Raw genomic sequence first — 26,754 nt, 5'->3', positions numbered from 1 at the left:
GACGCTCAAGTCGATGGTCAGGACATCACTACTCATCTGACTACGACCGTCACGGCCGTGCGCCATCGCCCAGAAATCGGGACCGATATGATTATGGATACCCAGAGAATGGGAGCCAAAGAATACAGGCTGACCCCGGATACCCGATGGGATCTCACTATGGCCCTAACCCTATGCATCCCGATGGAAGACGGCCACCTGTCACTGATCACCATGGAATGGCGTATGTAGCTCCATATCCAGCCGTAGATCCTGGGCTTCAACAGCATATCGCTGCTCCGCCTGTCCCTGTCCTTGCAGCAGCTCCTATCCCTACCCCTATCCATAATACTATCCCTGTTCCTGTTCCTGTTCCTGTGCCTAACTCTGTGCCGGCGCCGGCGCCTGTACTAGCGCCAGCGACCAAAGGAGAAGACTTGTATGAGCGCGTTGGACAAGTTGGTGAAGGAACATACGGGTATGGCTTCAATGCTTGGCTTTATTCTCTGACTGTGCTATAATACGGAGGCAAAAATTTACTAACTGCACTTCACTTCAACTACTCATTATTTCTTGACGTCAACAGCAAAGTATATAAAGCCCGGAACAAACAGACAGGAGAGTATGTTGCGCTCAAAAGGATTCGCATGGAGGCTGAGAAGGATGGGGTACGTGCAAAGCTTTCTCTTTCCTCTTTTTCTTTTTTATTGTACTTTTATATGGAAGGATAATTAACTTTTTTTTTGTCCTATGGCTATTACCGGACAGTTCCCTATTACCGCGATGCGAGAGATTAAGTTGTTACAGTCCCTAAGTCATCGCCATGTTGTCAGTTTAAAGGAGCTTATGGTATCGAAAGGTGCGGTGTACATGGTATTTGAATACATGGACCACGATCTAACGGGAATTCTAGGGCATCCTCATCTAAAATTCCGACCGGAACATATCAAGTGCTTAATGAAGCAACTGCTTGAAGGCCTTGGGTTTTTGCATCACAAGGGTGTCCTGCATCGTGATATTAAAGGTGAGCTATCCACATCTTTTTGCAAGAGCGATGCGCCTATGTACCCTACTCGATAGGACTACTAATATTGTTCACATATTGACGGGTTTGCTTCGAGTAACAGGCTCCAATCTGCTGGTGAACAAATTGGGCGAACTCAAGTTGGCAGATTTCGGACTTGCGCGCGTTTTTCAGAAGAAGACTAAACGAGATTACACGAATCGTGTCATCACACTATGGTACCGACCTCCAGAACTCATTCTTGGAGCAACAGCTTATGGGCCAGAGGTTGATATGTGGAGCGCTGGTTGTATTATGGTAGAGCTTTTTACTCGCAAGCCGATATTTCAGGGACACAATGAGATTACACAATTGGATAATATTTGGAAAACGATGGGAACCCCCCAAAAAGATACTTGGCCAGATGTTGATCAACTCCCGTGGTATGAGTTGATCAAGCACTTAAACTCTGAGGCGAGAACTTCAAAATTCCGTGAGCTATTTGGCAAGCTCATGAGCCCAGCAGCTTTAGATTTAGCCGAGGCTCTATTAAGCCTCAATCCTAAGCGCCGACCAACGGCTGTCGAGGCATTGACCAACTTCGACTACTTTACCAAAGAAGAGCCTGCTGCATGCACGCCAGAAGAGTATGACCTTTAGCTGGATTTTGTTATACTTGTTTATTCAAATCCCCGCCTGTAGGATTTATGTAGGATAGTGTTGCAATATTGCGTCTGATTTTTTTTTTTTTACGCGCTTATTTTACTAGATTACCCAAGATCGAAGGCGATTGGCACGAGTATGAGTCCAAGCAGCGAAAGAAGGCCAATGCAAAACCCAAGTCGCAGCACCAGCACAATCCACATCATCCACACCATCCACGACACCCCAGCGATGGGGATCGAATGGAGCATTTAGAGCAAGTCAAGCCAAACGACCCAAATCGCCCACCCAGCTCAAGGAAGCATGTCTTAAGTGGCGAATTGAAACCAGCCAGCGCGGTCAGTGTCTCCGCCCCAGCTGCGGTTCCCGTCGGTTTAGTTGTCATGTCAGGATCCGCGGGCTCTGAAGGTAGTATAGTTCCTGTAGAGCAAAAGCCGGATATTGTCATGAACCAGCCACCTGCGTTAGTCGAAACTATCACTGCACTTCCTGCCGTATCCCCATCATACCTCCCTTATTCAGCTGCATCAGCGCCTCAAGCACTAGCTACTCGTCGTGCAGCAGAAGTTATAGTGCCGGACTACCGAAATGTCCCTCCGCCAGCTCCTGGACAACAACTCTCGGTCCCTCCTCTTCCTCCAGTCCATCCAATGTATGCTGAACGCGCTGCTGATCAGGCAATGAAGCCATTTGCTCATGATCCTGTAAATGGTGGACCCATGTCAAACCGTTACGGCGAACATACTGCAACATACGATCCATCTAGACACGGTCCTTTGACGCAACCACCCGCAGCTGTGGTACCGCTTGCGCAACCAGCAGATCCCTATGCGATAGATCATCATCGAGGCTCGTTTAGCAACGATGATCATCATCGCGGCTCTATCCCTCCCCCTCTTCCAGATCATACTAAGCGTTACTATGACAGCCATGAGAGTGCAGGCCATGCATACGATTATTATAGTCGTAGTCGACACTATGACTATGGAAGGGATCGCGATCGCGATCATGACAGAGAGCGTGATCGATATCGAGATTATAGTAGAAGACGGGGCGATTATCGTGGAAGAGATTGGTCTAGGGATCGTGATAGAGACAGGGGTGGACGAGACCGTGACAGAGATCGCGACTATGATCGCTACAGAGAGCGATCAGGGCGCGGCTACGACCGAAGCAGAGACCGTGCTCGCGAAAGAAGTTATGATGATGATGATTATTATTATCGTGACAGGGGCCGTGATCGCGATGCTGATAGAGATTATGCAGACTTTCGAAGTCGAGATAGAGATAGAGATCGCGACCGTGACCGTGACCGAGATCGGGATCGTGACCGCGGAAGAGATCGAGAGTATGGCCCTATGGGTGGAGAAGAAGAGCGGGACTATGAGAGAACTCGATATGGGGAACGAGGCCGTGATCGTGAGATTGATATTGATAGGGTAGACAACTACTCAATGCATCATGGAAGACGACGTGAGCGGTCAGTAGGCGAGTACGAAGAGGATTCTGAACGAGAGCGGGATCGAGAAAGGGATCGGGATCGTGAGAGTGAAAATGAGGAGGGTGAACATCATCCACATCAGCAACAACAACAACAACAACAACAACAACAGAAGCAGCAACAGGGGCAACAACAGGAGCAGCGAGCAACCTTCCCCCCTCCACCCAAGAAGCTGAAATTATCAACGGACTCATCACTATCACCACCTTCTTCAACGTCGACACTCTCGTCTATGACATGATAACACGGCAGAACCACATTTCGACACTTCGATGCTTTCATAAGACAGATTCAATGATTTTTTAAAGAGCTGTCAAGAAAACAAACCAAAAAAAAAAAAAAAAAAAAAGCTCATTATCTGAGCCATCATCTTCCTTGTACAATATAACACTCAGTTTTTTATTCATTATCTGCGTGACCTCATCAAAATACACAGACACAGACACAGACATGTACTCCACACATGCACATTGTACTAATAGACATGTTAATAAAAGAAAAACTAAATATCAAGTATATATCTATCAGGCAATGAGCAATGTGTAATGTGTAATGAGATAGAAGCGATAAAGAATATTGAAGGCGGAGGCAAGATCGGACAATAGAGAGAGGAAGAGAGGATTTAAAGTAGATGAAAATCACGCTACCATTCCATGGCACTATGTCGATTCCAATCCCATGTTAGGCGTGTCTTCGTTAACATGCAAAGAATGACTATCCGCTTATCGTGTATTCCTAGGCTCTTCCTTGGTCGATGTCTCTCGTTCAAAACCTCTTTTGATACTGCCCTCCATCAGAGAAAGCCTCCTATTCTTGCCTATTAGTTAGAGATACAGCTGTTGCCATCCGTTGATGATGCTCTTGTCGAAAACTTTAACGATTTCCAACCTACGATGATATGCAGTCGATCGACTTGAAACAGTTTATTTTCCAGTAGTTGAGATGTAAATTTGACGTTGGTAATTATTTTGTTGTTAATGTTACTTTGCTTTTAAGCAGATTAAGCTGCTGGAATGATCGACAATTGATATATATTCTGGCTTTACAGAGATTCTTTGAGATATATATCATATATAGACTACGGTAGTGGCATGAAAGAGCAAAATATGGCGTTCATTTGGTATGGTGGCGTTCATTTGATATGGTGGCGCCGTTTTGAGTACCTTCTATTAGTCATTGCTATCCATCTTATGAAATCGAGGATAGTCTTCCAAGAAACCAAGGCTAATTAGCCGTAACAGGAACTGGAATTGCCCGTCATTCATCAAAATCGTCATTCAGGTTGCTAGCACCACTGTTTTGGCTCTCGCGAACATATTTTTCAAGCAACTTTCTGCCGCTAAGTGCGATTCAGGTACAATCCCGGCAAAATAGCCGATAGCTTTCTGGTATAAACATTTTATTTTGTGAGCATGAATAAGGCTTTGCCGTTTCACATTATTATTTACCATGCCAACGCCCAGACTAATGGGCCTCCATGTCATAGCCCTATCCAAATTAACCTTCTTTGTGCCCACGAGAGAGCCCCGCATCCATCCTGATTGCTTGGTTTCTCGTCCAAGGCTACCGCAACAATGCACAAAGTCGTCAGCTACCCTCGGGATAGATAGGATTGACGAAGGAATCGTAGCGAACTGGAGCCATCATGCACGAGGAATTTGTGATGTGAAATAGGACATCATTCTGTTTTGATAGATACTGTCATACACGATCATATTACTACTGCGAGATATTTTAACATTAGTATCGTTCACGATGGCAAAGTCTCTTCGAATCTGCACTCTACAATATTCTAATCATCCTCACGCATATATCGGGTGAACGACTCCTTGGGTCCTGGCAGTTAGTGCCATGTGGCGCTAATAAGTTCCTGCGTACTCCAAGCCCATTTAGACGCTGTTCTGTTATTCCATTCTTAAGGGATCGACGCGCTTTCTCTCGGACCCCTTTTAGGCGCAGATTTTTCATGATGGGAAATGCCATCGATGTGAATCATGAAGGTTTTTAATACTCGAATATGTTATATTGGTGTTCAATGGTTTATGGACAATCTTTTGATTAGGATAAATATATGAAATTCGAGTTACTGAAAAGAGAGAAGCTAAATGTTAATGTATCAGAGGCTGGTGTTTTTGTAAGGGTGGTAGAGCAAGAGGTGTTTGTGTACATATTCTAATCAATGCTTGACTTTCATAAGGTTTATAGTTAATTGCTAACAACAATGGCTATTGTTGCAGAAGCATAAAAGTATGGATGTGATAAGGAGGTATGAGTTGCCACTGAAAAAAAAAAAAAAAAGAAAAAAAGAAAAAAAAGTTTGCTCTATGACGTGTTTGTACGGGCTGTGCGACAGTGCTGTATGTTGTTGAATGAATGATAAACAGACCTAATTGATGTGGGTTATGGCCTATCAACACCCTTCCTCTTCTCTCCACTCCTTTCCTCTCTTCATTGTTTCAGCATTCTTTCTTCTGCTCTTAAATTACCTTGGTTTTTATAATAGACTTTTTTATACTATTATTCTTTATTCATTCAGCCACCTTTGATTAAACTGATCCTTTCTATTGAACAGTAAAGGGGAATTGTAACCACCCCTGAGTCTTTCATCATCAATGAACATGCAGTCTGCAGACTCATCCTTTCTCAATCGCAGCGCAAGTAGAGGCGCAGAAAGAAGAGCACCGCCACCTGTCAAACCCAAGCCAAGTGGACTGGCTTCTGTCCCCATAGACAATGTTGCAACCCCTCCCACCGCCACAAACAACGGGTTCCTGACCTCGACCTCAACTTCGTCGAGTACCTCTCAACGGACTCGACCAATCACAGTCACAAATAACGGTGTACCAGCATCCAATGCGTTCGGAGAACTGAGAAAGACCTTTGAGCGGCAGCAGAACAGCTCACCGCTGTTTCTGTCAGGAGCAAGCAACACAGCAGGATCCTTCACAAGAGATTCAGCGGGAAGGGAGCCTGTACGAGGAGGCACTGGCTCGGGACGACCCAATTACATGTCGCACTCACGCGCCCAAAACGGTAGTCTAAACATCGATAGCAGCAATAATAACAATCGCAATGACAGTAGTAGCGAGAATAGCAGGCGACGATCGATCTCCTCACCTACACCTCCTCCTAAAGATAACGCTAACGGTAATGACTCAACTACCTCAAGGGATGGGATTGATAATAGCCAGCCAGACTTTGGTAATTTACGTGCACGCTTTCAGTCGCATGGATTCATACCCAACCCGTCTCAACCAAAACCTGTAAGCAATTGGGATGTTCATTCTATCGACCCGCATAGTTGAGCATGATTGAATATTATATAATATAGCTTTTTTTTTTTCTTTTTTTGCTTTCGACACTAACATCCTTTGATCTACCCCATCACCATTATCTTTCGACTATGGTTCCCCATAGGGCGCAACACGACCAAAACCTAAACCCCCCGTCAACTCCCCTAAGCCCATCCTTACAGGTGCCACTACTCCACCAATTCGGTCATCCCATATGTCCCTGGATTCAATCAACACTAATACTAGTTCCTCTACAAGAAGCGATTCGCCTCAACCGTCCTCAATACCCTCTCCTTACGCTTCTGAATCACAATCGTCGTCCTCGTCCCCCCAACTACCATTGAATCCTTCCAAGCAATTGCCTAGACTACCTTCATCCACTATCAAGCCCAATTTGATTTCAAAGACCCCTACGCCACCTGAAACATCGCCATCGCCACGAGTTCCTTCACCAGAATCTGAGAGAAATCCTTTCATGGGTAGTGATGAGGACGAATCAGGGTCTTCATTAGTACGACGAGCTTCAGCACCAGTACGACCATCGGTCCCAGTTCGCACATCATCCATTGTTAAACGCAACTCTGCTTTCCAACAGTCGAGGCACAATAGTAACCATGGACGGCCTGTCGCCTCTGGAAGAGACTCTTTGCATCTTGGCAAACTAGCCCCGCCCGCGCCTCAGCGCGCTGCACCTCGCCCAGAATCGCCACTAGGATCTACACTACCCAAGCTGCCATCACGTTCCAATAGCTCCATCTTGTCGTCGTCCTCCTCACCGCTGTCACTAGCAGATGAGTCGCCAGAGGAGAAGGAGCGGAAGCATCGGGTGGATAAAAGACGGAGAGTCATCCGTGAATTACTTGAGACTGAGATTAGCTTTTCGAAGGACATGTTGCTTTTACAAGAGGTTAGTTTTTTTTTTCTTTTTCTCGATCCAGTGTTTTGATCAGATACATTCTTGTTACCGGTGTGTAACAGTGTACGGCAAAATGAGAGTTCTCATTTATATATTTCCTTATCCTTGGATCTTTTTACGTTTATTCCATCTTGAGAAATAGGTCTATATGACAGACATGGCAGAATCACATCTATTCACACAAGCTGACGAAAAGATTATATTTATGAATTTGAACGAGGTTATTGAGCTCACAATGGATTTCGTTGCGCTCCTTACACCAGCTTGTGGAGGGGCCACTGATGAGGAGTATAACGATGCAACTACATTCGTTGGCGAGGCCTTTTTACAAATGGTAATTTTTGTTTTTATTGATTTCCTAATGTCGAGATACTCTCTTGATACTACCATTCTCTTACTAACGAATAGATGGTGTATTGTACGGGATTTTTTTTTTTTTTTTTTTTGTAAATGTATTAGACTTCCAGGATCAGGCGCGTATATTCGGAATACTGTAAGAGACAGGAAGCATCAGCACAACACCTTCAAGAACTGGATAGTCGAAAAGACCTGAAGGAATTCATTGATGCGTGTACAGAAAAGTGTCAAGGGCGAACAACAACCTGGGATTTGGCCAGCATGCTGATTAAACCTGTACAACGAGTTCTCAAGTACCCATTGCTGATTAACGTATGGCAATAACAAATATTCGACTGTTGGTTCCTCAATTTTCCGCTCTTTTTTTTTTTTTTTTTTTTTTTTTTTTCTCTGGTCACTCCTAACTCCTGCTACTCTTTTTTGTATATGTCGTATCCAACCAACCTAACAGCAAATCCATGCACTGACGCCACCGGATCATGTGGATTTTGAAAGCATTGCATCATTGCAAAAGGAAATGCTGCACATTGCGGAAGAAATTAATGATATCAAAAAACGCAAGGATATTGTGGAAAAGATTGTTGGACCAAAAAAGAAGAACGACTCCGATGTAAGGACCATTCGAGTATCTTTATGCTTTGAAACTTGCTAATCGTTGAATATTCATACTGACTTTTTCTTCTTTGTACCTTCTTTCCATTCTTAATAAACTCTCCATCATAGATTGTGTATGTGTTTTCTTCTAAGATGGAGCTCAATTGTTGCTGTTGATATTCTTTTTTTTTTTCTTTTTTTTTTTTTTTCCTAACTCTTCTTTCTACTTCTACAGTCATGGTTTCAACAAAAAATTCGCCAGAACTACTCAGCAACTTCGACAAGCTGTTGGTGGATCAGATGTCACGGTTGATATTCTATTTGAGGCTCTTTTAGAGAAATTCAATCTGCAGCAACGCCTTGCCCGCGACTTTGCTAAATACATTCTAGCATGGCTAGTTTCCATCAAACGTAAGTATATCTCAAAATGTAAAATAAATAGTCGTATATTGATACCGCTATTATCATTATTGTTTATTAACTTTGTATATATTTATTTATTCTTACCAATATCAGAATACTTTGACACTCAGGAAGCTTATGCGTTAACGCTTCGGGAAATATACAACATGGTACCCATCCATCGAAATAATGAAAGCCATTCGATTATCTTAGTCAGTGAATTCCATAGGAGTCTATCGCAGTTCTCGAAAACCATTGGACGAGAACTGGAAGCTAGGCTCAAAAAAACCGTTTACAAGGGTATTGAAAATTTCTTGAAGCTATTTGCTGGCCCACTTCAGGTCATGAAAAAGCGAGAGAAGAAACTACTGGATTATGACAATGTCCGAGGCATGAAAGAACGTGGAGACACTGTACGTTTTTTTTTATTTTTTCAGTAATGTTAAAACAAGACTGTTCTAGCTGTATTCGTGACTTGATTACATTTGATACAGTTTATTAACCATTTGTACAATAGATTGACAAAAACATGCTTGAATCGGCAGCAGCATATACGGCGATTAACGAACAATTGCTCGATGAGCTGCCAAAGTTCCTGGGTCTGACGACGCAATACTTTGATCTGATAGTCATGGAGTTCAGCAAAGTACAAATGTTCTTTTATTCACAGGTCAAGGCCAAGATTCTAGACTTTTATGTCGCTCGTATTGACCCAACAGCATCGAGAGATGTTGCAGGCTATGTGGCTTCGATGAATATTTGCGAAGATTACATTGCAGCCATGACCCGGGATGATGGACCCCTAGCACGACTGGAAAGAGTATCACTGATTAGAAATGTTTCTTCATTGCATGGTAAGGCTTTTTACTTGTTTTATTTAGCAGCACCTTTTTATGAAGAAAAAAAAACATAACACTAACGATCTGTTATGAAAATTTCATACTTTGATTACTTAAAAAAGAAATGGCATTTGAAGACATGCGTGAGGTTGCGCTACACCGAACCAGGAGTAGAACCAGAAGCCTACGAGCTAGGTCTCGCAATTCATCATCATCGAATGCCTCTCCTTCTCCACTTCACACTCCTGACTATGAGAGGACGTCATGGCATTCTAAATCCAGCTCACAAAGTGGTGGTGGAGGACTGATGGATTCGCCTTCAACGGGTGCTAGATCACTCCAATCGCCGCTCCAACCTCAGCCACGATACTATCCTGGAGAGGATGAGAACCCATTCGAGATACCAGAGTCGATTTTCCATGATGGTTCAGTGATATCTTTAGAAGATCATGAACTCTTTGGCAGTGGAGCATTTGGCGCTCGACGTTTGTCTGTATCATCTTCGTCATATTCAGTCAACTCTGGATTCGGAGGTAGTAATGGCAACAATGCAGAATATGAGGACTTTATAAATAGCAAACCGCCAGCGTTAGATGAGGGGATGGATGCGGATGAGATTGGTATTGCACAGGCATTATTTGAGTGCACAGCTATTTACCCGTATAGCTCGACCGAGGAGAGACAGTTGAATTTTGAAGCAGGAGAGAGTATAGTTGTTTTTGGATTGAATGACAACGGTTGGTATTTTGGGAAAAAGGTTGGAAAGGATGCCACAGGATGGTTCCCAGGTAGTCATTGTATTCAGATTTAAAAATGCAATTTTGTGATAATTAGACTAAGTTGGAATAGGTAAAAAAAAAAAAAAAAAAAAAAAAAAAAGACACATGATACCCGCATACCTGACATTTCACCCTATTCGCTTACAATTTGCAACTCCCTACAGAAGTCTATGGTGTACATCCTTTCCTTGCTCAGAACTGTTATCCTAAGGGAGCACAGCTCCCCATGCCAATGTGTCAAAAAGGCGCAGTCGTTAAAAGAGCATGGTGGCTTTGCATTTAAATACCACAGAAAACAAAAAAAAAGACGACTGCGTCTATGAAATAGCAACAAGAGCAAAGTATTTTCTTGACACTGACATTAATTGTAGGCTTACAATAAGTATCTCATTAACAACGTTGGTTTCCATCTCCAACCATGAGCAGAAATGGTAGGCATTATGGAAGAAGAGGCAAAGGAAAAAAAAAAAAAAAAAAATAGTAAATCGACATTTATGGCAGAAGAAGAGTGTGTCAGCAATTACGCAAAGAAACCCTACACAATACGGGGTATGGACAATTCAGTCATGTTCATAATTGATTTCGCATTTCATTTTAGAGAGTCGATTGTGCCGCCTCATTGTGAGGGAACACTTTGGCCCAACTGTTGAGGTAAAAAAAAGTTTCACTGCTATGAAATAGAAAACGTTCCTTATTCCAACCTTTGGTTTTAACTTTTATACATGATCTGACCTCTTTTTACTTTTTTCTTCTTAAAAGAAAGTTGCAAATATTCTTCTCCGAAAGGGTCGTATGCCTGTTGGACAGATCGTGCAGCTAACACAGCTGAAACCGCGACAAGTACGCGAATGTCTACTTGTGATGATCCAGCACAACATTGCAGTTTATGCAGAGTTGCAGGAACGGACCCGGATTGTGACCTATTACGAGATCAACCGATCCGAGTTGCTGCACCGGACCTTGATCCCTAGAGTTCTTCAGGATGCACATGATTGGTATCAATATGATGGAGGATTGATCGCATTGACTTTGCTGGCGCATGGCAAGATGACAATCGAAGACTGCACAAAGGAGATTCTGGCCAATCACCCATCACCACCATCATCATCAACAACGACAGTTTCTTCGGCACCCTCTACGACAACGTCTTCAAAAGCACAAGAACAACGTAACTTCAACATCTGTCTTTGTCTCTTTTTTTTTTCCCTTTGATCATATTATTGATTTAAAAAAAAAAAAAAAAAAAAAGATATTTACGCATGCGCTTGTTGCTTTTTTTTTTTTTTTTTTTTTTTTTCCTTTTGTGATCTATCAATGACAGGGTCCTCCTCTATCAAGAAGGTGTTTACAAAGATGGTCAAGGAAAAATGCCTGATAGCTGTTCGGCCCTCAGATTCGTTGTCAGAAACAGATAAAGATATGGCGGAGGAAAAGAAAGAAACGGACAAGATGGCAATGCCTCCAACTGCCGCGGAACTTGCCAGCATTCGCAAGAACCTAGACGTACAAAAGGCGAAGGAACAGAATAGCGGCATCATTGGATTGGTAAGGGGCTGAGAAACAAAAAAAAAAAAAAAAAAAAAAAAAAAGTAAAGGATGCTTTAAAGATGGCTAAAGCAATGAAGTGGAAAGTGGGACAATGTGAACTAATAGTATTCGTTTCCTTTTTTTTTTTTTTTTTCCTCTCCTTTTTTCAATTATCATAAACATTTAAATCCAGAAACGGTCATTGGAATCAACGGAGACAGATGATTACAGTGGTAGCAAGCGTGCTAAACTCAGAGATAAAGATTTGGTCATTGTCGAAGTAGTGGAAACAGATGTGTTTTTTAAGATTAATTTTGAGCGGTTTATTATCAGATGGCGTAACACAGTAAGTCGATCCTTTTTTTTTTTTTTTTTTTATCTTATCTTTTGCACGGTGTGAGATAGTTGATGACAGAAATAGAGTCAAGTTGAATTAATCCATCGAAAATAACAATCACTTAAATACCAACAACGTTTTAGGAAATTGCCAAGCTTTATGAGAATCGACTTAATCCAACAGCTACAGCTATCATGCAGACAATGCTAGGATTAGCAGAAGAACGGATGATCAACGTCAAGGAAGACTTTACGACCCCTGTCAGTCATGCGCTTCTTTCCAGTGCTTTGCCCACAAATGTCAATATGGTCGACACTCTTGAGTTTGACCCGCAAGAATTGGGATCCAGCAATATCAAACCAAAGCCTTATGAATGTCTTGAGAAATATTTTCAATTGCTAGAGGAGGACGCAATGCGTGTTGTAAGGAAGGACGCAGGAAGAAGTGGTCAATATATTGTAAGCCTCAAGACTGCAGTCAGGATCTTGAAGCTCAACATGATTCGAGACATTGTCACAGCACGTTTCGGAGCTCCTTATGTGCGGATCATGAACATGCTGCTGGATAAAGGCAAATTAGAGGAAAAGCAAATTTCAAGATATTCGATGATGCCAATCAAGGATGTAAGAGAAAAATTGACTACGTTGTGCACCTTCGGAGTCCTGAGCTTGCAAGAGGTTCCAAAGACGAATGAACGCACACCTTCACGGACGTTTTATCTATGGGAAGTCTTATTACAGAAATCTGTAGATACTATAGTGGGCCGGCTCTACCATACGATGGGCAACCTGAGGCAAAGACGATTTGTAGAACGGAACAAAAGAGCGATTCTGTTGGAGAAATGTGAACGTTCGGATGTCAAGGCAGATCAGTCCTTACTGAACGCTACAGAGAGAAAGGAATTGGAAGCATTGCATACAGTTTTAGAAGTTTTAGAGGTACAGGAATTGAGACTAGCACAAATGGTGGCTACATTGCGAGAGTACTAAGGAGGGATAATGAATAATAATGAAATAGGGCAACGGCCTATTGGGTGCATTGTTTAATATAGTCATCTATGAGCTCAGTCCAAGAAGAAGAAGAAGAAAAAAAAATACTATATTCTTTTATTTGTGACAAACAAACATTTTACTTTTCTTCAAGCTGAAGCTGGCATCAAAACTGCGAATCTCGAGCTGGTGGTAACAGATTCAACAGATTCAACAGATTCAACAGATTCAACAGATTCAACAGATTCAACAGATTCAACAGATTCAACAGATTCAGCAGGCTCAACAGGCTCAACGGACTCAACCATTGTATCAGATGAAGGTGATTCAGATGATAACGAAGAGGACAAAGGTGGTGATGGCGAGAGTGTTTCATCACTCTGGTCCTTTGATCCTTTTTTTGCTTTTATGTCCCTTTTTGGCTCTGTTGTTGACAATGTTTTTGCAGATGATGAAGTCTCTTTTGCTGTTACATTAGCGGCTGCTATGGCTTCAAGTTTTTCTAGTCGTTTGAACGTAATCATCTTGACAAATGTCTGTTCTGTCGATCGATTTGACTTGAGAACGCACCCGTCCTTTAGTTTCTGCAACTTTGCACTACTCCATTGCGGAGCCACCAGATATTTGTTTGCATCATTAAAAATGGGATGTTTCTCCTCTATCGAAAATCCATTTGCTAACTCTTTGGCAATTAACCCGACCATTCGTGCATCGCAGATACCACTATGTTGTCGCCCTTGAAATTCCAGTCCCAGAAATGTGAGCATGCCTTCGAGGTTGCACCATTGGATGAGATCAAAAAAGTCGCGGAACCGGGTTCTAATATCGAGATAAGGTCGAGTAAAATAAGATGGGCGAGGGATCTGAGAATGAAGGCACTGCTTGGCAATAAAATCACGAATGTCGAAGGGACCATCTGTGATGAAACAAAATGAGGCACCGTATATGAAATCGTTAACGGCCGCAGCAGTAGGCTGCATGTGAAGTGGGTTGTGTCCGTTGCCTCTGTTACTCTGTTTCGTCCACTTCTGTTTTTCCCTCTTGGATTTGTTCTTTGACTTTTTACTGTCATTACAACTAATGGCAAATTCTAGAGAATCTTCGTCGAGGATGATTTTATGCTTCGTGAGCCATGCTTCAAAAAGCGCGAGCACCTCTACAAATGTGGGCGCCTCATCGATCGTCTCTTGTGAGATACCGGTCAATTCTTTGCAAAAGTCGCTCAAAATAGGTCGATGGATTGGCTGAACATATGAATGAAATTCATCGACCTACAATTGAAGAAAAGAGGATTATTAGGACAGTATCAATGAGTGTAAAAAAAAAAAAAAAAAAAAAAAGAAAAGAATTTCACCTTACAATTTCAAATGTCAAGCCATCAAGCAATACGACCGGAAATTCAATGACTTCATTAGGAAATTCGAACGAAAAGCCTTCTTCACAAGTCGCTTCAACATCGAAACAGAGATAATAATCATATCGACTGTTTCTGTGCAGAGGTTTGCTCGTTGCCTCTGCCTTAGGCTTGCTCATGTCTTCTGCCTTAGGTTTGCTCCTATCCTCTTCCTTAGTTTTACTTGTGTCTCCTACTTGAGGTTTACTTGTGGTCTCTGCTTGAAGGTTGCTTGTCTTCTCTGCCTGAGCTATATCCGTAGTCTCTGTCCGAGGATTGTTTGTATCCTCTGTCTGTGGTTTGCCTATATTCTCTGCCTGAGGTTTGTCTGTATCCTCTGCCTGTGGTTCGTTTGTATCCTCTCCCTGAGATTTGCCTGTATCCTCTAACTGCAGTTCGCTCGCGCCCTCTGCCTGAATTTGACGAGCGCCTTCTTTGATTTCCTCTACATGTGGCCCAGTTGCTACTTCATGAGCTTTTTCATTATGCTTGCCCTTGTCATCAGTTCTGTCCTGTTCAGTATATGAGATTGGCGTCGACGGTGATGGTGATAGTTCCTTGGATACGGTTGCATTCTTAGTAGCATAGGCCTTTTCTAAGATGGCTTTACTTTCTGGATGTTTTTTGAGGCGCTTTCGTAGCCGCTGCTTCAGTTCCTGCTTTGTCCCTTTTGTATTTAGCCCCAGTAATTGAAGTTGCTCCCGCAGAACGTCAGCTGTTATATTCATTTCTGAAGCCAATTATAATTTTATCTCCTTGCTCCTTGGGTATTTTCCCTTGCCAATAGTCGTCTGATAAATGTGGAGCTGGGGATCAGTAAGCTTGTTCCGGAGCAGAAGTGAAAATCTTGCCGTCAACGATAGTGGTAGTGAAGTGAATAAAGAAATGGTGGAGATATGAGGAGGGGGAACTGAGAAAAGAAAATGCAGGATCGTGTGAGTGTGGCTTATAAAGATTTTTTTTTTTTTTTTTTGCTGCGTCCTTTAGTTGCCGCAGGCAGTTCAGGCAGGCAGTTCAGGCAGGCAGTTCAGGCAGGCTTTTGTATGGCAGAACAAGACCCAGCGTACGCAAGGCGCATTGGAGCTCTGTTTCGATTGCTTTTAGTTTGGATGTTTCCAGAAGATCCAATACAAGTTCTCTTTACCCTTTCCTTTTTTGGGGAAAAGGCACGGGAACCGTTAAGTCAATAGGAATTCAATACCTTAGAGCCGATACATACCCTCATATCTGGCAAATAAAAATGGAAAATTGTCAATCTCTTTAAAAAAAAACTTTAAGGCTATTCTTACTGTTGATAAAACGTATTAAAAATTGTGAATGCGTATATTCTCTTGAAACGAGAAGAATAAGCAATTATGAGATCTATACGCCACCCGTCCGTGGCTTGGTCGGCGTAGTCAGCAGTCTGACAAAAAAAAAGGGACGAGACGAAGGCGAGATCATTGAATTGTCAGCAGAAAAAGGAAAGAACGATATAAGAAGCGTCGTTGGATCTTGGAACTTTCAACATTATCCTTTTGAAAACATCAATGTCGTTTCGTTTTTTCCTTTTGACTATGAGATCTATTACTAAAGCAGCAATTTTGGCTTGGGCTCTGCTTCAAACCTGCACTCTCGCTCAAAGCAACTATGCTATCAACAACCCTATCGAATCCATCTTGGGGACCATAACAAGCAACAGCACTACACCAAAGAGCTCATCACGATCTATTCTCAAAGCAGTCCTTTCGGCAGAACAGGCAGAAGGTCAAGGCGCGCGCGTTCGCCGATCCATTGGTCGACCAGAATTACGGAACCATGACCCTTTTCTGATGTTGGATGAATTTCTTGTGGATAAAAATGGCGGTTTTCCCGATCATCCACACCGTGGATTCGAGACTGTAACATATATGCTGGAAGGGCAGTTCCAGCACGAGGACTTTGCAGGACACAAGGGAACAATTGGGCCTGGAGATCTACAATGGATGACAGCGGGTCGTGGAATCGTTCACTCAGAGATGCCGGTCAAGTCTCAAGATCGAGCACATGGACTTCAGCTTTGGATCAATTTACCCAAGGAGCACAAGATGTGTAAGCCTCAATACCAAGAATTGTTGGACAAGGAGATTCCTCGGGCAATGCCTGAAGATGGTGTAGTGATAAAAGTGATCGCAGGAGAGTCACATGGTGTCCGGAGTAAAGTATATACTCGAACACCAACTATGTACCTTGATTTTAAGATGGATATGCACAAGACTGTGGAGCAAACGATTCCCGCCAGCTATACTGGATTCATTTATACACTCAAGGGCACAGTGTTTGTAGGGGATGATGGATTCGAGGGAAGAGCACATCATACACTGACATTCTCGGAGGATGGAAAGGAGTTGGTGAAGGTCTCGACTAGAGATGAAGACGCACACTTTGTGTTGATCGCAGGCGAGCCATTGAGGGAGCCGATTATACAGTATGGTCCATTCGTGATGAATTCGCAGGAGGAGATCTATGAGACGTTCGAGGACTACCAGCATGGCAAGAACGGTTTTGAACGGGCCAGGAATTGGAAGTCAGATATTGCTCAAATATAAAATCACTATCCTGTATGTATACATTCCTAAAAATTCTAGTGAATGGGGTGGAACGAACCATAAAGTAGGCAAAATGATCGCCACTTGGCTTGTGAGACATTGATTTGATCATATTTGAATTTCCTGGTAAACAAAAAGATTTTAATGTGGATCACATCTGAACCATTCTAGCGACCTGTGCAGAAGATGGCAATCACTAAAGAATACATATTATACTTACACCTGTTCAAAATATTTGCTGTCATAACTGCTTTTACATTGGCAGCGCTCGAGCAATAACAGATGCCATAAGGCATATACATGTATGTCTTTTCCTGTTGGAGTGATTAAAAAGCATGCAGTAAACGGGTGTCTTAAAGTTCAAATTGTAAAATTCAGGGGTAAAATGAGAGTGTGGCGGGATTACTCTGCCTCAAAATTTAGATTATAATTTTGCGATCAGAGCAGATGTGTTACAATGCACGGATCTAGTGCAGCTTTCGAAACAAACACCTTTTCACACTCCATTTACCCCTGAAAAAAGTACATTTGTAGTTTTCCATGGGAAAGGATATGAATGGTGCTTTCTTATCCTTTTCTACTTCTTTTCGAAAATTGGTTATCACTTTAGTTATCCAAGGATGAATGTTCATTTTACACCTTGGCTCTTTCTCTTCTTTTCACTTCCACCACTCCTCTTCCCTATCTTTTTGACCTCCTCTCTTCCACCTACTTCCATTCCGATTTTGAGCATTATCTGCATTCCTTCCATTGATATCCTATCACTATAATATCTGCTGCCCTGGCTCGCTAGCCTCTCCTCTTCATCATGCCGTCTTCGGCTTTGGGTTCTAGAATCTATCTGCTCGTCTTCCTCCAGTTCATTTCACACTTTCTTCTTCTTTCCACTTATAATCACCCCGTTCTGGCTCAACTATTTAAACCTATTGTCACTTTTGGTTCGCCGAGTGCATTCATTGATGGGAAAGTTTTGTATATACAAGGTGGATATGGCAGCCCCACCAACGCCGTGTCTCAAGCATTTTCCATCGACCTCTCAAAACCATGGAACACTACCAGCCCCATATACCAATCCCAAACACTACTCGACAGCCCAGCAGTTCCCTACTCCCCGTGCACCATTACACCTCAAGGTGAAGAGGTGATGATCATGGTAAACGGCGGTGTAAATGTATATAAAGGTCCGGAAATCAAATGGATTAGAATAATGGGCTCCATATCATTCAATAAGTCTCCAGGGTTAAGTGCAGCGACCGACTCACAAAATAGCTTTGTGTTCATTCCAAATGGGAATGTGGAACCTGATAATACGAATTCACTTCTCAAGCTGAATTTCATCAGAAATGAGTTTCGCACCGTTCCAATGCCTCAAGACATTAAAGGCTCTTTTGGTTATGGCGTCGCTTGGAGTACAACGGCTAGAAGTCTATTCGTATTTGGAGGCACGTTAAATAATATTACAGCTGAAGGCCTGTATCAGCTTAATGCCTTTGACACATGGTCCAAACCAAGTACAAAAGGGGTCACTCCACCAGGACGTGTATTCCCATGCTTTGTATCTACAGGTGACGGCTCAAAGATAGTGTTATTCGGAGGAGCAAAAACAGCAGAGCAACCCCCCATGAATGACATTTATTTTCTTGACGTGAAATCTATGACCTGGACAAAAGGACCGGATATTCCTCCAGCTGCTGCCCGACACTCATCGGCTTGTGCAATCTCTGGAGACTTCTTTGTCGCATGGGGCGGCTTCAACGGGGTTACTGCCATATCATCAAACGTAACCCTAGCCTACAATATGAAATTAAACCAATGGACAACAACTTTTGGGCAACAACCAGAGCCTACACCGATAGCAACTAGCACAACTTCTATTTCATCAACAGCGACATCAACCCCATCGCCTTCCCCGAATCCTAGTGATGACCCGCCTCACTGGCCAACAGCCGTTGGGGTTTCTGTTCCGGTTACTGTGCTTATTATTGTTGTGTTTACATGCGGATACCGACGACGCGCCAAATCCAAGGAAGCAACCAGGGAGGCATCCGAAGACACTGAAAAGGGCGCTAAAAAGGACAATGAGATCGCTAAAAAGGACAATGGAGCTGCTGACTCGCTTTCCTCATCGAAATTGGCCATTGAACCTTTCAAACCCAATGAGTCGTTTCCCGAGATGAAAACAGCACTATCCTCACAAGTGCGCGATCCTGCTGGTGAAGGAGATCGATTTGGTTACTTTCAGCGTCGCTTTTCTACACTACGAGGGCCTTCTGGAGCGGAACAAGGCGCCTATGATGACCGAACTGGCGCGTATAGAGATGTTGAACGTGATTACCAGGATACTAGAAGGTCACCTAATACAGATATGGAATTTGGCCGAGGAGAGAACAATAGCTCAAGAGAACGTAGAAACCCAGCTACGGGAGGCCCGCAACCAGGATTTACACGCAATGTATTTAATCGACTTTCTCAACTTCGCAACCCATCTACAGCTGGAATGGAGTCTCAACATCAAGACTATCATGACGATGATGACTGGGCAGCCTATTATAACACAGATGACAATATGGACAACCAGACTAATTATGTGCCTCCGCCTCCCACTTTTCCGAAACGAGTTCACAATCCAGCTTATCCTCTTCCACCATCTGTCTCAACCTTGCAAAGGAACTTGCCAACCCCGACGCGCCGAGGACCAGCGACATATGAGCGCGAGTCAGTGTTTGGTTATGCTAATAGCATGCCCCCCCGAGGTGCACCACAGGAGGTGGATTGGGAAACCAAATAATGATTATAATAGAATATTAATACACCTGTACAATAGCTTACTACTTATACACCCACATCCTACTACAATTTAGTATATAATTTAAAACTTTCTCCTGTACTAATACCCAAAATAAATGCATATCTAAGGGAAATGGAAAGAATCGGAGAGGAGACAACCCCGCACCAGAGCAAACCCCAGGATGAAATAAAATACAGAGATCTGATTTGCTGCAGCAAGCTCTCCGAAGGTGGCACAAGCACAAACAAGATCCCAGTTCTCAGCCAATTGATTGCATTTCGACATTCAGATATGACGATCATGGCTTTATTTGTCAAGGGCTACTCCATCAGAAAATATATTTCCGCGAGACTAAGATCCACTTTTTATTTTGGTAATTTTCATCTCCACATGCCCCACATCACAACTGATTTTTTTATTTTTTATTTTTCGTAAAAGGACCTTCATTCATTCATTTGTTACATTCATTAGCTTTGCCATCTACTCTCCACTTGTACACAACTCCGCTCTCTCTTACTTTTCCTTCATTCTGTTATAAAAGGACACGCATCGCTTGCTTATTTCTTTAACCCTTACATTCTTTCAGTTCATTCGTCTCTTCACTGTTGCATTATTGCCCTACATTCATTTCAATTCCATTCATTTCTCTTATGACATCCTCTCTCAAAACACAATTCCTTCAAAGTACCGAATCACATGGCTACGGCTATAACGGTGCAATCGACACCATTCGTAAAGAACAGTACCCACAACTCAAAGGTATTCCCTACATGCATTCACATTATCTTTAGTAGACTGTTTGTAGGCAGAACCATGGCCTCTTCAAAAGAAATACTACAATACAGACCGTCATCTGATTGATCCTCAAACCACATCACATTTTGTCATATCATTTCATAGATGCTATTTACTTGGACCATGCAGGAGCCACATTACCTGCTCATCACCTTCTTCAAAAATTCACTGCAGATCTCACTTCCAACTTGTATGCCAATCCACACTCTAAATCTCCTTCCTCACAAGCATCCTCAACAAGAGTCGAATCAGCTCGCCAAAAGATTCTTGAGCACTTCAAGGCCTCGATCCATGGCGAGTGGGATGTCATATTCACGGCCAATGCATCAGCCGGTATTAAATTAGTTGGAGAGGCCTTTCCCTGGACTCGACGGCAATCATCCACAGCTACATCAGCCAATGCATCACCCTCAAAACTGACCATCCTTCGAGAGGCCCATACTAGTCTTGTTGGTCTGCGTGGACTGGCGGATGACGAAGGAGGTTCTATTGATATTGAAACAGTAACGGAAGATCAATTAGAAGAAAGACTTTTTTCAGTATCATCGATCAAGAGCCATGGTCAAAGCAATGACTCTACAGAATCGCATCATCCTTCACCCCCTCCTTCACCTGGTATCTCAGCTTCTACTTCAAACACCTCATCTGATGGCAACGCCGAAGTGAAAAATGCTGAACCAACGTACAATTTGTTCACATACCCAGCTCAATGCAACTTTGGTGGACGTCGTTTCCCACTCTCATGGACCCGTCGGATCAAAGACTGTTTTGATACCCGAACAATCAAGAACTTGGTTCTTCTCGATGCTGCCTCGTATGTCATGACTTCTGAACTTGACCTCAGTGACTATAGTGCAAGCCCAGATTTTGTTGTTGTCTCTTTTTACAAGATGTTTGGGTTTCCTACAGGACTTGGTGCTGTTATTGTTAAGACTGAGCTTGCGCCCAAGTTGCGGAAGAGGTACTTTGGTGGGGGTACCGTCTCAGCTATTGCGTCCGACGAACCATGGCAGGTCTATCGATCATCATTGCACGGACGCTTTGAGGATGGAACGTTAAACTTTTTGGATATTGTTGCACTGGATCTAGCCTTCGAGAGTATAAAAGAAATTTACGGGAGCTACTCCAACATTTCTCCTCATGTTACTGCCCTTCATCAGTTCTTGTATAAATCTATGAAGGCCTTGAAGCATTACAACGGTGCACCACTTTGTGATATTTACATCGAGGGCGAAAAACAGAGCGAAACCCCAGAAAAGCAACTAGTGGGAAATCCAGAGATGTACGGCCCCATCATCAACTTCAACTTGAAGAGAAGTAATGGCAACTGGGTCGGATATGGCGATGTTGAACGGCTGGCTAGTATGAAGAACATTCATGTGCGAACAGGAGGCTTTTGTAACCCAGGATCAATGCAACGCTGGCTAGACTTGTCTGCAGACGAGGTCAAAAAGAATTTGGAGGTAATGCATGGTACTAAATAACGTGGTTGTTCATGCTTGTGGATAGGCCTGAATGCGATAAAGTATTAATATGAAGACCTGAACTTTCAATTGACATACTTAATTAGGCTGGCCATGTTTGTTGGGATGATACTGATATTCTGAATGGTAAACCTACGGGCTCAATTCGCGTCTCTCTAGGAGCCATGTCTACTATTGACGACGTTCTTGGGTTCATTGCATTCCTCGAAGAATACTTCATCGATACGACGAATCCCGATACTATTGTACAAAGCGAGGACCTTATTGATGAACAATCTGAGATTGACCGCGATACGACCTCTTCTGAACCTATCCAAGTCGACTCCGTGATCATTTATCCTATCAAATCCTGTCGTGGCTACAAGCTACCGCGTAGCCAGCCTTGGCCCATCGCTCCACACGGTCTATTGTATGATCGTGAATGGATGTTAGTGGATGAGGTCACAGGAGCAGCCATGACCCAGAAACGGTACCCACGCATGTGTATGATCCGAGCAGAGATTCTATTGGAACAGAACCTCATGATTGTAGAGCACGATCAAGATGGATCCCAATTGAGTAGTGATATCTTTAACAACAAGAGCACCAAACTCTACATCTCGTTGAATGAGATGCCTATGGAGGCTACTAAAAGTTCAAAAGTCTGTGGTGATTGTACATCAGTCGTCCACTATACTGCACCTGAGATCAATGAGTGGTTCACCCAATTCTTGGGCAAGCCCTGTCGCCTGGCACGGCAGCCTGTTGCTTCCCAAAATCCCATGCATACTACACCCTCATCCAATGACAGTTCTTCGACTTCATCGCTGCAGCAATCCTCACGTTTCGTCAAGTCACATTTGAATGCGCCTGCAGGGGCACCTATTCTGTTATCAAACGAAAGTCCCTTCCTCTTGATCGCTGATAAATCCGTAGAACGTGTCCGAGACTGGGTGGATGAGCACGATCAAGGTCAAGGAGGCGTACGTCGATTGGCTAATTTGTCTGAAGATCTAGATAAGAAACTTCGACATGAACTAACCTCAGATAGTTTCAGAGCAAATTTTGTGACCAAGGGTCAGAAAGTTGGCTTTGAGGAGGATCATTGGGCAAGAATCCAGATTGGACAGCAGGTCTTTGATGTAAGTACTCTAAATTTTCATTTCCAAATGCCTTGAAAACCTTTCTTTTTCCTATTCATTGCTTATTCATATATACTTTTTCTTTAATTCTACACGAATAGATCTTGGGTCCTTGTCGTCGCTGCCATATGGTGACGATTGACCAAAAGACTGCAGTTAAAAATTCAGATGTTTTCTTGGCACTTTCCAAGCACCGCAAGAGTCCAGGAGTGAGTGAAATACATGATTCCATTGGGTATTGTAATTAAATTGAATGAATATAGTAACTTATTTATCTTTGTTTCTATTTTTTGTAGGGTCAAATCTTCTTTGGTATGCACATGCTTCATCGCCCAGACTTATCTGTTGCGCCATATGTGGTAAAAGTTGGAGATATGATCCGTACGCGTCGAGAGGTGGCAAATTAAATAGTTTCCAATAAAATTTTTTGGTTCGGTGACGTACTTTTTTTTTTTAAAAAAAATCTGTGAAGAGAGTTAGAGAAAAATAATTGTTCATCCGTTTGCATCATCAGTCATTATAGAACAGGATGCTGCTCGACAACGACAAGGTAGAGATAGTGAAGCAGGACAACTTTTACTTCAGGATAAACAATTATATTCACCGTCATCTGTAGTTCCTCCATTGCTAATCAACTCCTGGCGTTTTTTTTTTTTTAATGTTTTTTATATTTCCAACTTTCAACTGTATGGTGTATCAGTTCCTCACTAGAATGGCCAAGGCCTTCGAGGACTCAAAGACCAAAAACACTGTGTATTTGACTATGAAAAGATGTAAGGGATAAGATAGGAAAATAAAGTGCTGCTCTACAAGGAAGGCATGAAAAAAAAAAAAAAAAAATTGTAAAAAATGGCACATTCATGATTTTTTTTTTATTTATTTCTCACCGTACAATCCTCATTATTATTATTGTTGTTGTTAGATGCCTACACGACCAAAAAGATTAGAGCAGCGGAGGAGGCCGAAGAAAAGGCAGCAGGAGACACAGTCATGAAGGTGGATGAACAGGATCAGGAGTACCCCACAATAGTCCGTGTCTCCTGTGGAACAAAGACAAAACTGTCAACTCTTGTAAGACAATGAAAACGATCATTTAGTTTGAAGGGACCATATCATTGCTTTATTCTGCAGGATCTTGACAAAAAAAAATTTTTTTTTTTTTTTTTCTTTAAACTGGAAAATCAGGTCCAACCTCAGGATTTGGATCGGTTCATGGTTCAATACACGAATATTGTCAAGATCAATATGACAGCACTCAAGAAAAAAGAGAGGAAAAAGGTCCCCAAGACCAAGAAGACGACTACATAGGAATCTAAACACCACTTTTATTTCATTTTGAGGACACAGCTAGACATTTTTATTTTATTTACGAAGCAATTAACAAATGTTACGATTTTGGGTCTTTGATTCGCAACTAAAGAAGGGAACACGAAGGGAAAAAAAAAAATGTATCATAAAAATATCGCAACAATAATTTTTAAGAAACTCTGTTCATCGCCCTTTTTTTTTTTTTTTTAAATTGAAATATTATTCTCCTGGCAAGTAAAATGGATTATTGTTTTGCTTCATACATACTTTATTTTTCTTATTGTCTATGCATAATGAAAAAAAAAAAATAAAAAAAAAAAAAAATACAGAAACATATCAACACCATCCAACATTTCTTTGGAATACATAGATTAGAGAGAAAGATTGAGACCCTTCCTTTTCAACTTAGAAACGAGATGCAGATTTCTCTGCCTCCCGCAGAGCCTCCTCTTCACGCTTCAAACCATTCATGACAAAGCTTCTGCGAGGTCGGAGTCCAAAAGCCATGGCTTGAGCCTTGGCCACACGGGCTTCTGATTCCTCCTGAGCTCTGTGTTTATAAAACTCTTCCGTCGCAATATGATAGGCTTCCCGCTCTGATTTTCCTGTCGACATGAGGTACATCTGATACTGAATCACACTATAAAAAATATACAAATAGTAGTAATGATATAGTATTAGTGTTAATGACATATCCTCTGTAAATTCCTTTTCTCCATGAATGGCGAATCAGATGGTAAAATGCATGGATATAAAAAAAAAACGTACTCTTCGCCAGTCAGATCAGAGATGGATCGACCCTCCTGCAGCAATTTCGACCAGTCCCGACGTGTACCATCTCCTGTAGTCTCAATCAAGCAGCGAGGACGGCGTAATTCCCATGGGTGATCTTCATAGAACCGCCGGCGAAGACGATCTTCTGGATAGTACAAATTCTTTGGTCGCAAACTCTTCCACCGGAGATGTTTATTTGTCCTTGCTGAGCGAGGGACTATTGATGATGAGGGTGCTGATGCGGAATTTCCCCGAGGTGTGTATGAAGTACCAGCAGCCTCGGCTTTTTCTTTCTGAAGCCTTTCCTCAGTCTCAAATGGCAGCTCCGCCTGACGATTAGCACCCGAGACATCACCCTCTCTGACAAATGTAGGAGAAGGAGGGGCGAGGGATGCGGCAGGGTACCAAACAGGAGGCGTTTTGATCAGGTTAGCCTTCAATAACTTGGTGACATAGCTGTGAACTTTGGCGGGTGGAGACTTGAACGCCATTGGATGGTGATGTGTGTTCCTTGAATGTGCAAAGGAGCTCTGTCCGTTTGTGTCAGTCGCCTGCCTAAAGTGGGGTTGTTTACAATATCAATTGTGGATCCTCCTGACCCTTAACTAATTAGGGACTGCTTTTGTTGCAGGCTGAAGACTAGCACAGGCGGAAGGTGGACCCTGAAGGTTCCTATTTTCGTAGACAACGTAGATAACGATGAACAAGCCTTCACGTGCAGGACGCGTCTCGCTACATGTAACGTATGGTTCATCTTTGCACTATTATTTAAATTCCTTCTTCCAAGGCCGAAGCGGTTATCAGAATGAATGATTTTCAGAGGGTGCAAAAAAAAAGTCAGGTGCTATGGTTGCACCAGTATGCTTTTGTTTTTTTTTGTTTTTTTTTCTAGGATTTATTGATACAGGAATGCTAAAATATAATAAAGATCAAACATGTACTATGCTTTGCTTTGCTATGCTTTCGTTTTCTTGCTACGCTTTTTCGTGGTGGGCGTGTTCTCTGCTTTGGAATTCTTAGTAGTGACGGCTGCCAGAGCCGAAACGCTTGACAACGAACTAGCCAGGGATGCACTTGATGATGCAGAAGTTGTTGCTGTTGAGGTCGACATCAGCGATGATGGGGACGCAGATGAAATTGCTATGTCTAACATACGAGAATCCTTCTCGACAATCAGCCCTCGGAGCCATTTGATCTCCATCTCTAATTCTCGGACACGGATCTCCAATAATTCAGACTTGGCTGTCATCTCTTTGGCCGTCTTTTCAAGGACTTGCTCGCGAAGCCTCTTCTTATGGCGGAAACGAGCAGAAGCTGCAGTGTTACGACGACGTTTGTCTTCTTC

The 26,754-nt window shown here is 42.6% G+C and overlaps 11 protein-coding genes across 11 annotated transcripts; 8 read left to right on the top strand and 3 right to left on the bottom strand.

Moving 5' to 3' along the window:
- Positions 1–218: 218 nt before the first annotated feature.
- On the top strand, positions 219–1,803 carry BCR41DRAFT_311729 (kinase-like domain-containing protein; the record flags this gene model as incomplete). The annotated part of the gene is made up of 5 exons (XM_022021050.1): positions 219–457; positions 566–647; positions 748–1,003; positions 1,107–1,629; positions 1,752–1,803. Coding segments are annotated over 5 exons (1,152 nt in total), but the record flags the coding sequence as incomplete, so codon positions are not given.
- BCR41DRAFT_168270 (hypothetical protein) lies at positions 1,681–3,643 on the top strand. The gene has a single exon (XM_022019694.1). It carries the CDS (start codon positions 1,888–1,890, stop codon positions 3,385–3,387), a length of 1,500 nt encoding a protein of 499 aa, XP_021877455.1. The 5' UTR covers positions 1,681–1,887; the 3' UTR covers positions 3,388–3,643.
- A 4,273-nt stretch (positions 3,644–7,916) lies between these two features.
- Positions 7,917–9,621, top strand: BCR41DRAFT_311662 (hypothetical protein; the record flags this gene model as incomplete). Its single annotated transcript, XM_022021048.1, has 5 exons — positions 7,917–8,024; positions 8,164–8,337; positions 8,579–8,717; positions 8,823–9,121; positions 9,226–9,621. Coding segments are annotated over 5 exons (1,116 nt in total), but the record flags the coding sequence as incomplete, so codon positions are not given.
- Positions 9,622–10,486: 865 nt separating this feature from the next.
- On the top strand, positions 10,487–13,263 carry BCR41DRAFT_168242 (RNA polymerase III subunit RPC82 helix-turn-helix domain-domain-containing protein). Its single transcript, XM_022019693.1, has 6 exons — positions 10,487–10,757; positions 10,925–10,977; positions 11,086–11,494; positions 11,648–11,871; positions 12,047–12,199; positions 12,334–13,263. Exons 1-6 carry the CDS (start codon positions 10,745–10,747, stop codon positions 13,177–13,179), a joined length of 1,698 nt encoding a protein of 565 aa, XP_021877453.1. The 5' UTR covers positions 10,487–10,744; the 3' UTR covers positions 13,180–13,263.
- Positions 13,264–13,853: 590 nt separating this feature from the next.
- On the bottom strand, positions 13,854–14,712 carry BCR41DRAFT_311722 (ribonuclease H-like domain-containing protein; the record flags this gene model as incomplete). Its single annotated transcript, XM_022021049.1, has 3 exons — positions 13,854–14,095; positions 14,246–14,450; positions 14,539–14,712. Coding segments are annotated over 3 exons (621 nt in total), but the record flags the coding sequence as incomplete, so codon positions are not given.
- Positions 14,713–15,927: 1,215 nt separating this feature from the next.
- Positions 15,928–17,139, top strand: BCR41DRAFT_381959 (RmlC-like cupin domain-containing protein; the record flags this gene model as incomplete). Its single annotated transcript, XM_022027337.1, has 2 exons — positions 15,928–15,968; positions 16,248–17,139. 2 exons carry the CDS (start codon positions 15,928–15,930, stop codon positions 17,137–17,139), a joined length of 933 nt encoding a protein of 310 aa, XP_021877451.1.
- Positions 17,140–18,047: 908 nt separating this feature from the next.
- On the top strand, positions 18,048–19,952 carry BCR41DRAFT_361027 (hypothetical protein). Its single transcript, XM_022025434.1, has one exon. It carries the CDS (start codon positions 18,284–18,286, stop codon positions 19,925–19,927), a length of 1,644 nt encoding a protein of 547 aa, XP_021877450.1. The 5' UTR covers positions 18,048–18,283; the 3' UTR covers positions 19,928–19,952.
- A 405-nt stretch (positions 19,953–20,357) lies between these two features.
- On the top strand, positions 20,358–23,734 carry BCR41DRAFT_340787 (pyridoxal phosphate-dependent transferase; the record flags this gene model as incomplete). The annotated part of the gene is made up of 5 exons (XM_022022212.1): positions 20,358–20,686; positions 20,828–22,185; positions 22,293–23,327; positions 23,429–23,536; positions 23,624–23,734. Exons 1-5 carry the CDS (start codon positions 20,578–20,580, stop codon positions 23,732–23,734), a joined length of 2,721 nt encoding a protein of 906 aa, XP_021877449.1. The 5' UTR covers positions 20,358–20,577.
- Positions 23,735–23,819: 85 nt separating this feature from the next.
- BCR41DRAFT_361025 (signal recognition particle, SRP9/SRP14 subunit) lies at positions 23,820–24,824 on the top strand. Its single transcript, XM_022025433.1, has 4 exons — positions 23,820–23,877; positions 24,028–24,100; positions 24,250–24,398; positions 24,513–24,824. The coding sequence occupies exons 1-4, from the start codon at positions 23,857–23,859 to the stop codon at positions 24,633–24,635; spliced, it is 366 nt and encodes a 121-aa protein (XP_021877448.1). The 5' UTR covers positions 23,820–23,856; the 3' UTR covers positions 24,636–24,824.
- Positions 24,825–24,961: 137 nt separating this feature from the next.
- BCR41DRAFT_425125 (mitochondrial ribosomal protein S25) lies at positions 24,962–26,052 on the bottom strand. Its single transcript, XM_022030542.1, has 2 exons — positions 25,404–26,052; positions 24,962–25,275 (listed from the first exon to the last, which is right to left on the bottom strand). The coding sequence occupies exons 1-2, from the start codon at positions 25,898–25,900 to the stop codon at positions 25,041–25,043; spliced, it is 732 nt and encodes a 243-aa protein (XP_021877447.1). The 5' UTR covers positions 25,901–26,052; the 3' UTR covers positions 24,962–25,040.
- Positions 26,053–26,577: 525 nt separating this feature from the next.
- On the bottom strand, positions 26,578–26,751 carry BCR41DRAFT_295322 (hypothetical protein; the record flags this gene model as incomplete). Its single annotated transcript, XM_022020414.1, has 1 exon — positions 26,578–26,751. A coding segment is annotated over one exon (174 nt), but the record flags the coding sequence as incomplete, so codon positions are not given.
- Positions 26,752–26,754: the final 3 nt, after the last annotated feature.

Source organism: Lobosporangium transversale, assembly GCF_002105155.1.
Source record: "Lobosporangium transversale strain NRRL 3116 chromosome Unknown BCR41scaffold_46, whole genome shotgun sequence".
NCBI lineage: Eukaryota > Fungi > Mortierellomycota > Mortierellomycetes > Mortierellales > Mortierellaceae > Lobosporangium > Lobosporangium transversale.
Note: the sequence above shows the minus strand (reverse complement) of the source record. Positions and strands in the feature narration are given on the sequence as shown.

Excerpts from the sequence above, each read along its gene's own strand:
- BCR41DRAFT_168242 (XM_022019693.1), top strand. Across the intron at positions 11,495-11,647 it reads TTCAAAAGCACAAGAACAAC|GGTCCTCCTCTATCAAGAAG; the intron begins GTAACTTCAACA and ends TATCAATGACAG. Across the intron at positions 11,872-12,046 it reads ATAGCGGCATCATTGGATTG|AAACGGTCATTGGAATCAAC; the intron begins GTAAGGGGCTGA and ends ATTTAAATCCAG.
- BCR41DRAFT_425125 (XM_022030542.1), bottom strand. The coding sequence starts at position 25,900 with ATGGCGTTCAAGTCTCCACCCGCCAAAGTTCACAGCTATGTCACCAAG. Across the intron at positions 25,276-25,403 it reads TCTGATCTGACTGGCGAAGA|TGTGATTCAGTATCAGATGT; the intron begins GTACGTTTTTTT and ends TATTTTTTATAG.
- BCR41DRAFT_168270 (XM_022019694.1), top strand. The coding sequence starts at position 1,888 with ATGGAGCATTTAGAGCAAGTCAAGCCAAACGACCCAAATCGCCCACCC.
- BCR41DRAFT_361025 (XM_022025433.1), top strand. The coding sequence starts at position 23,857 with ATGCTGCTCGACAACGACAAG. Across the intron at positions 23,878-24,027 it reads TGCTGCTCGACAACGACAAG|TTCCTCACTAGAATGGCCAA; the intron begins GTAGAGATAGTG and ends ATGGTGTATCAG. Across the intron at positions 24,101-24,249 it reads GTATTTGACTATGAAAAGAT|ATGCCTACACGACCAAAAAG; the intron begins GTAAGGGATAAG and ends TGTTGTTGTTAG.
- BCR41DRAFT_361027 (XM_022025434.1), top strand. The coding sequence starts at position 18,284 with ATGATCATGGTAAACGGCGGTGTAAATGTATATAAAGGTCCGGAAATC.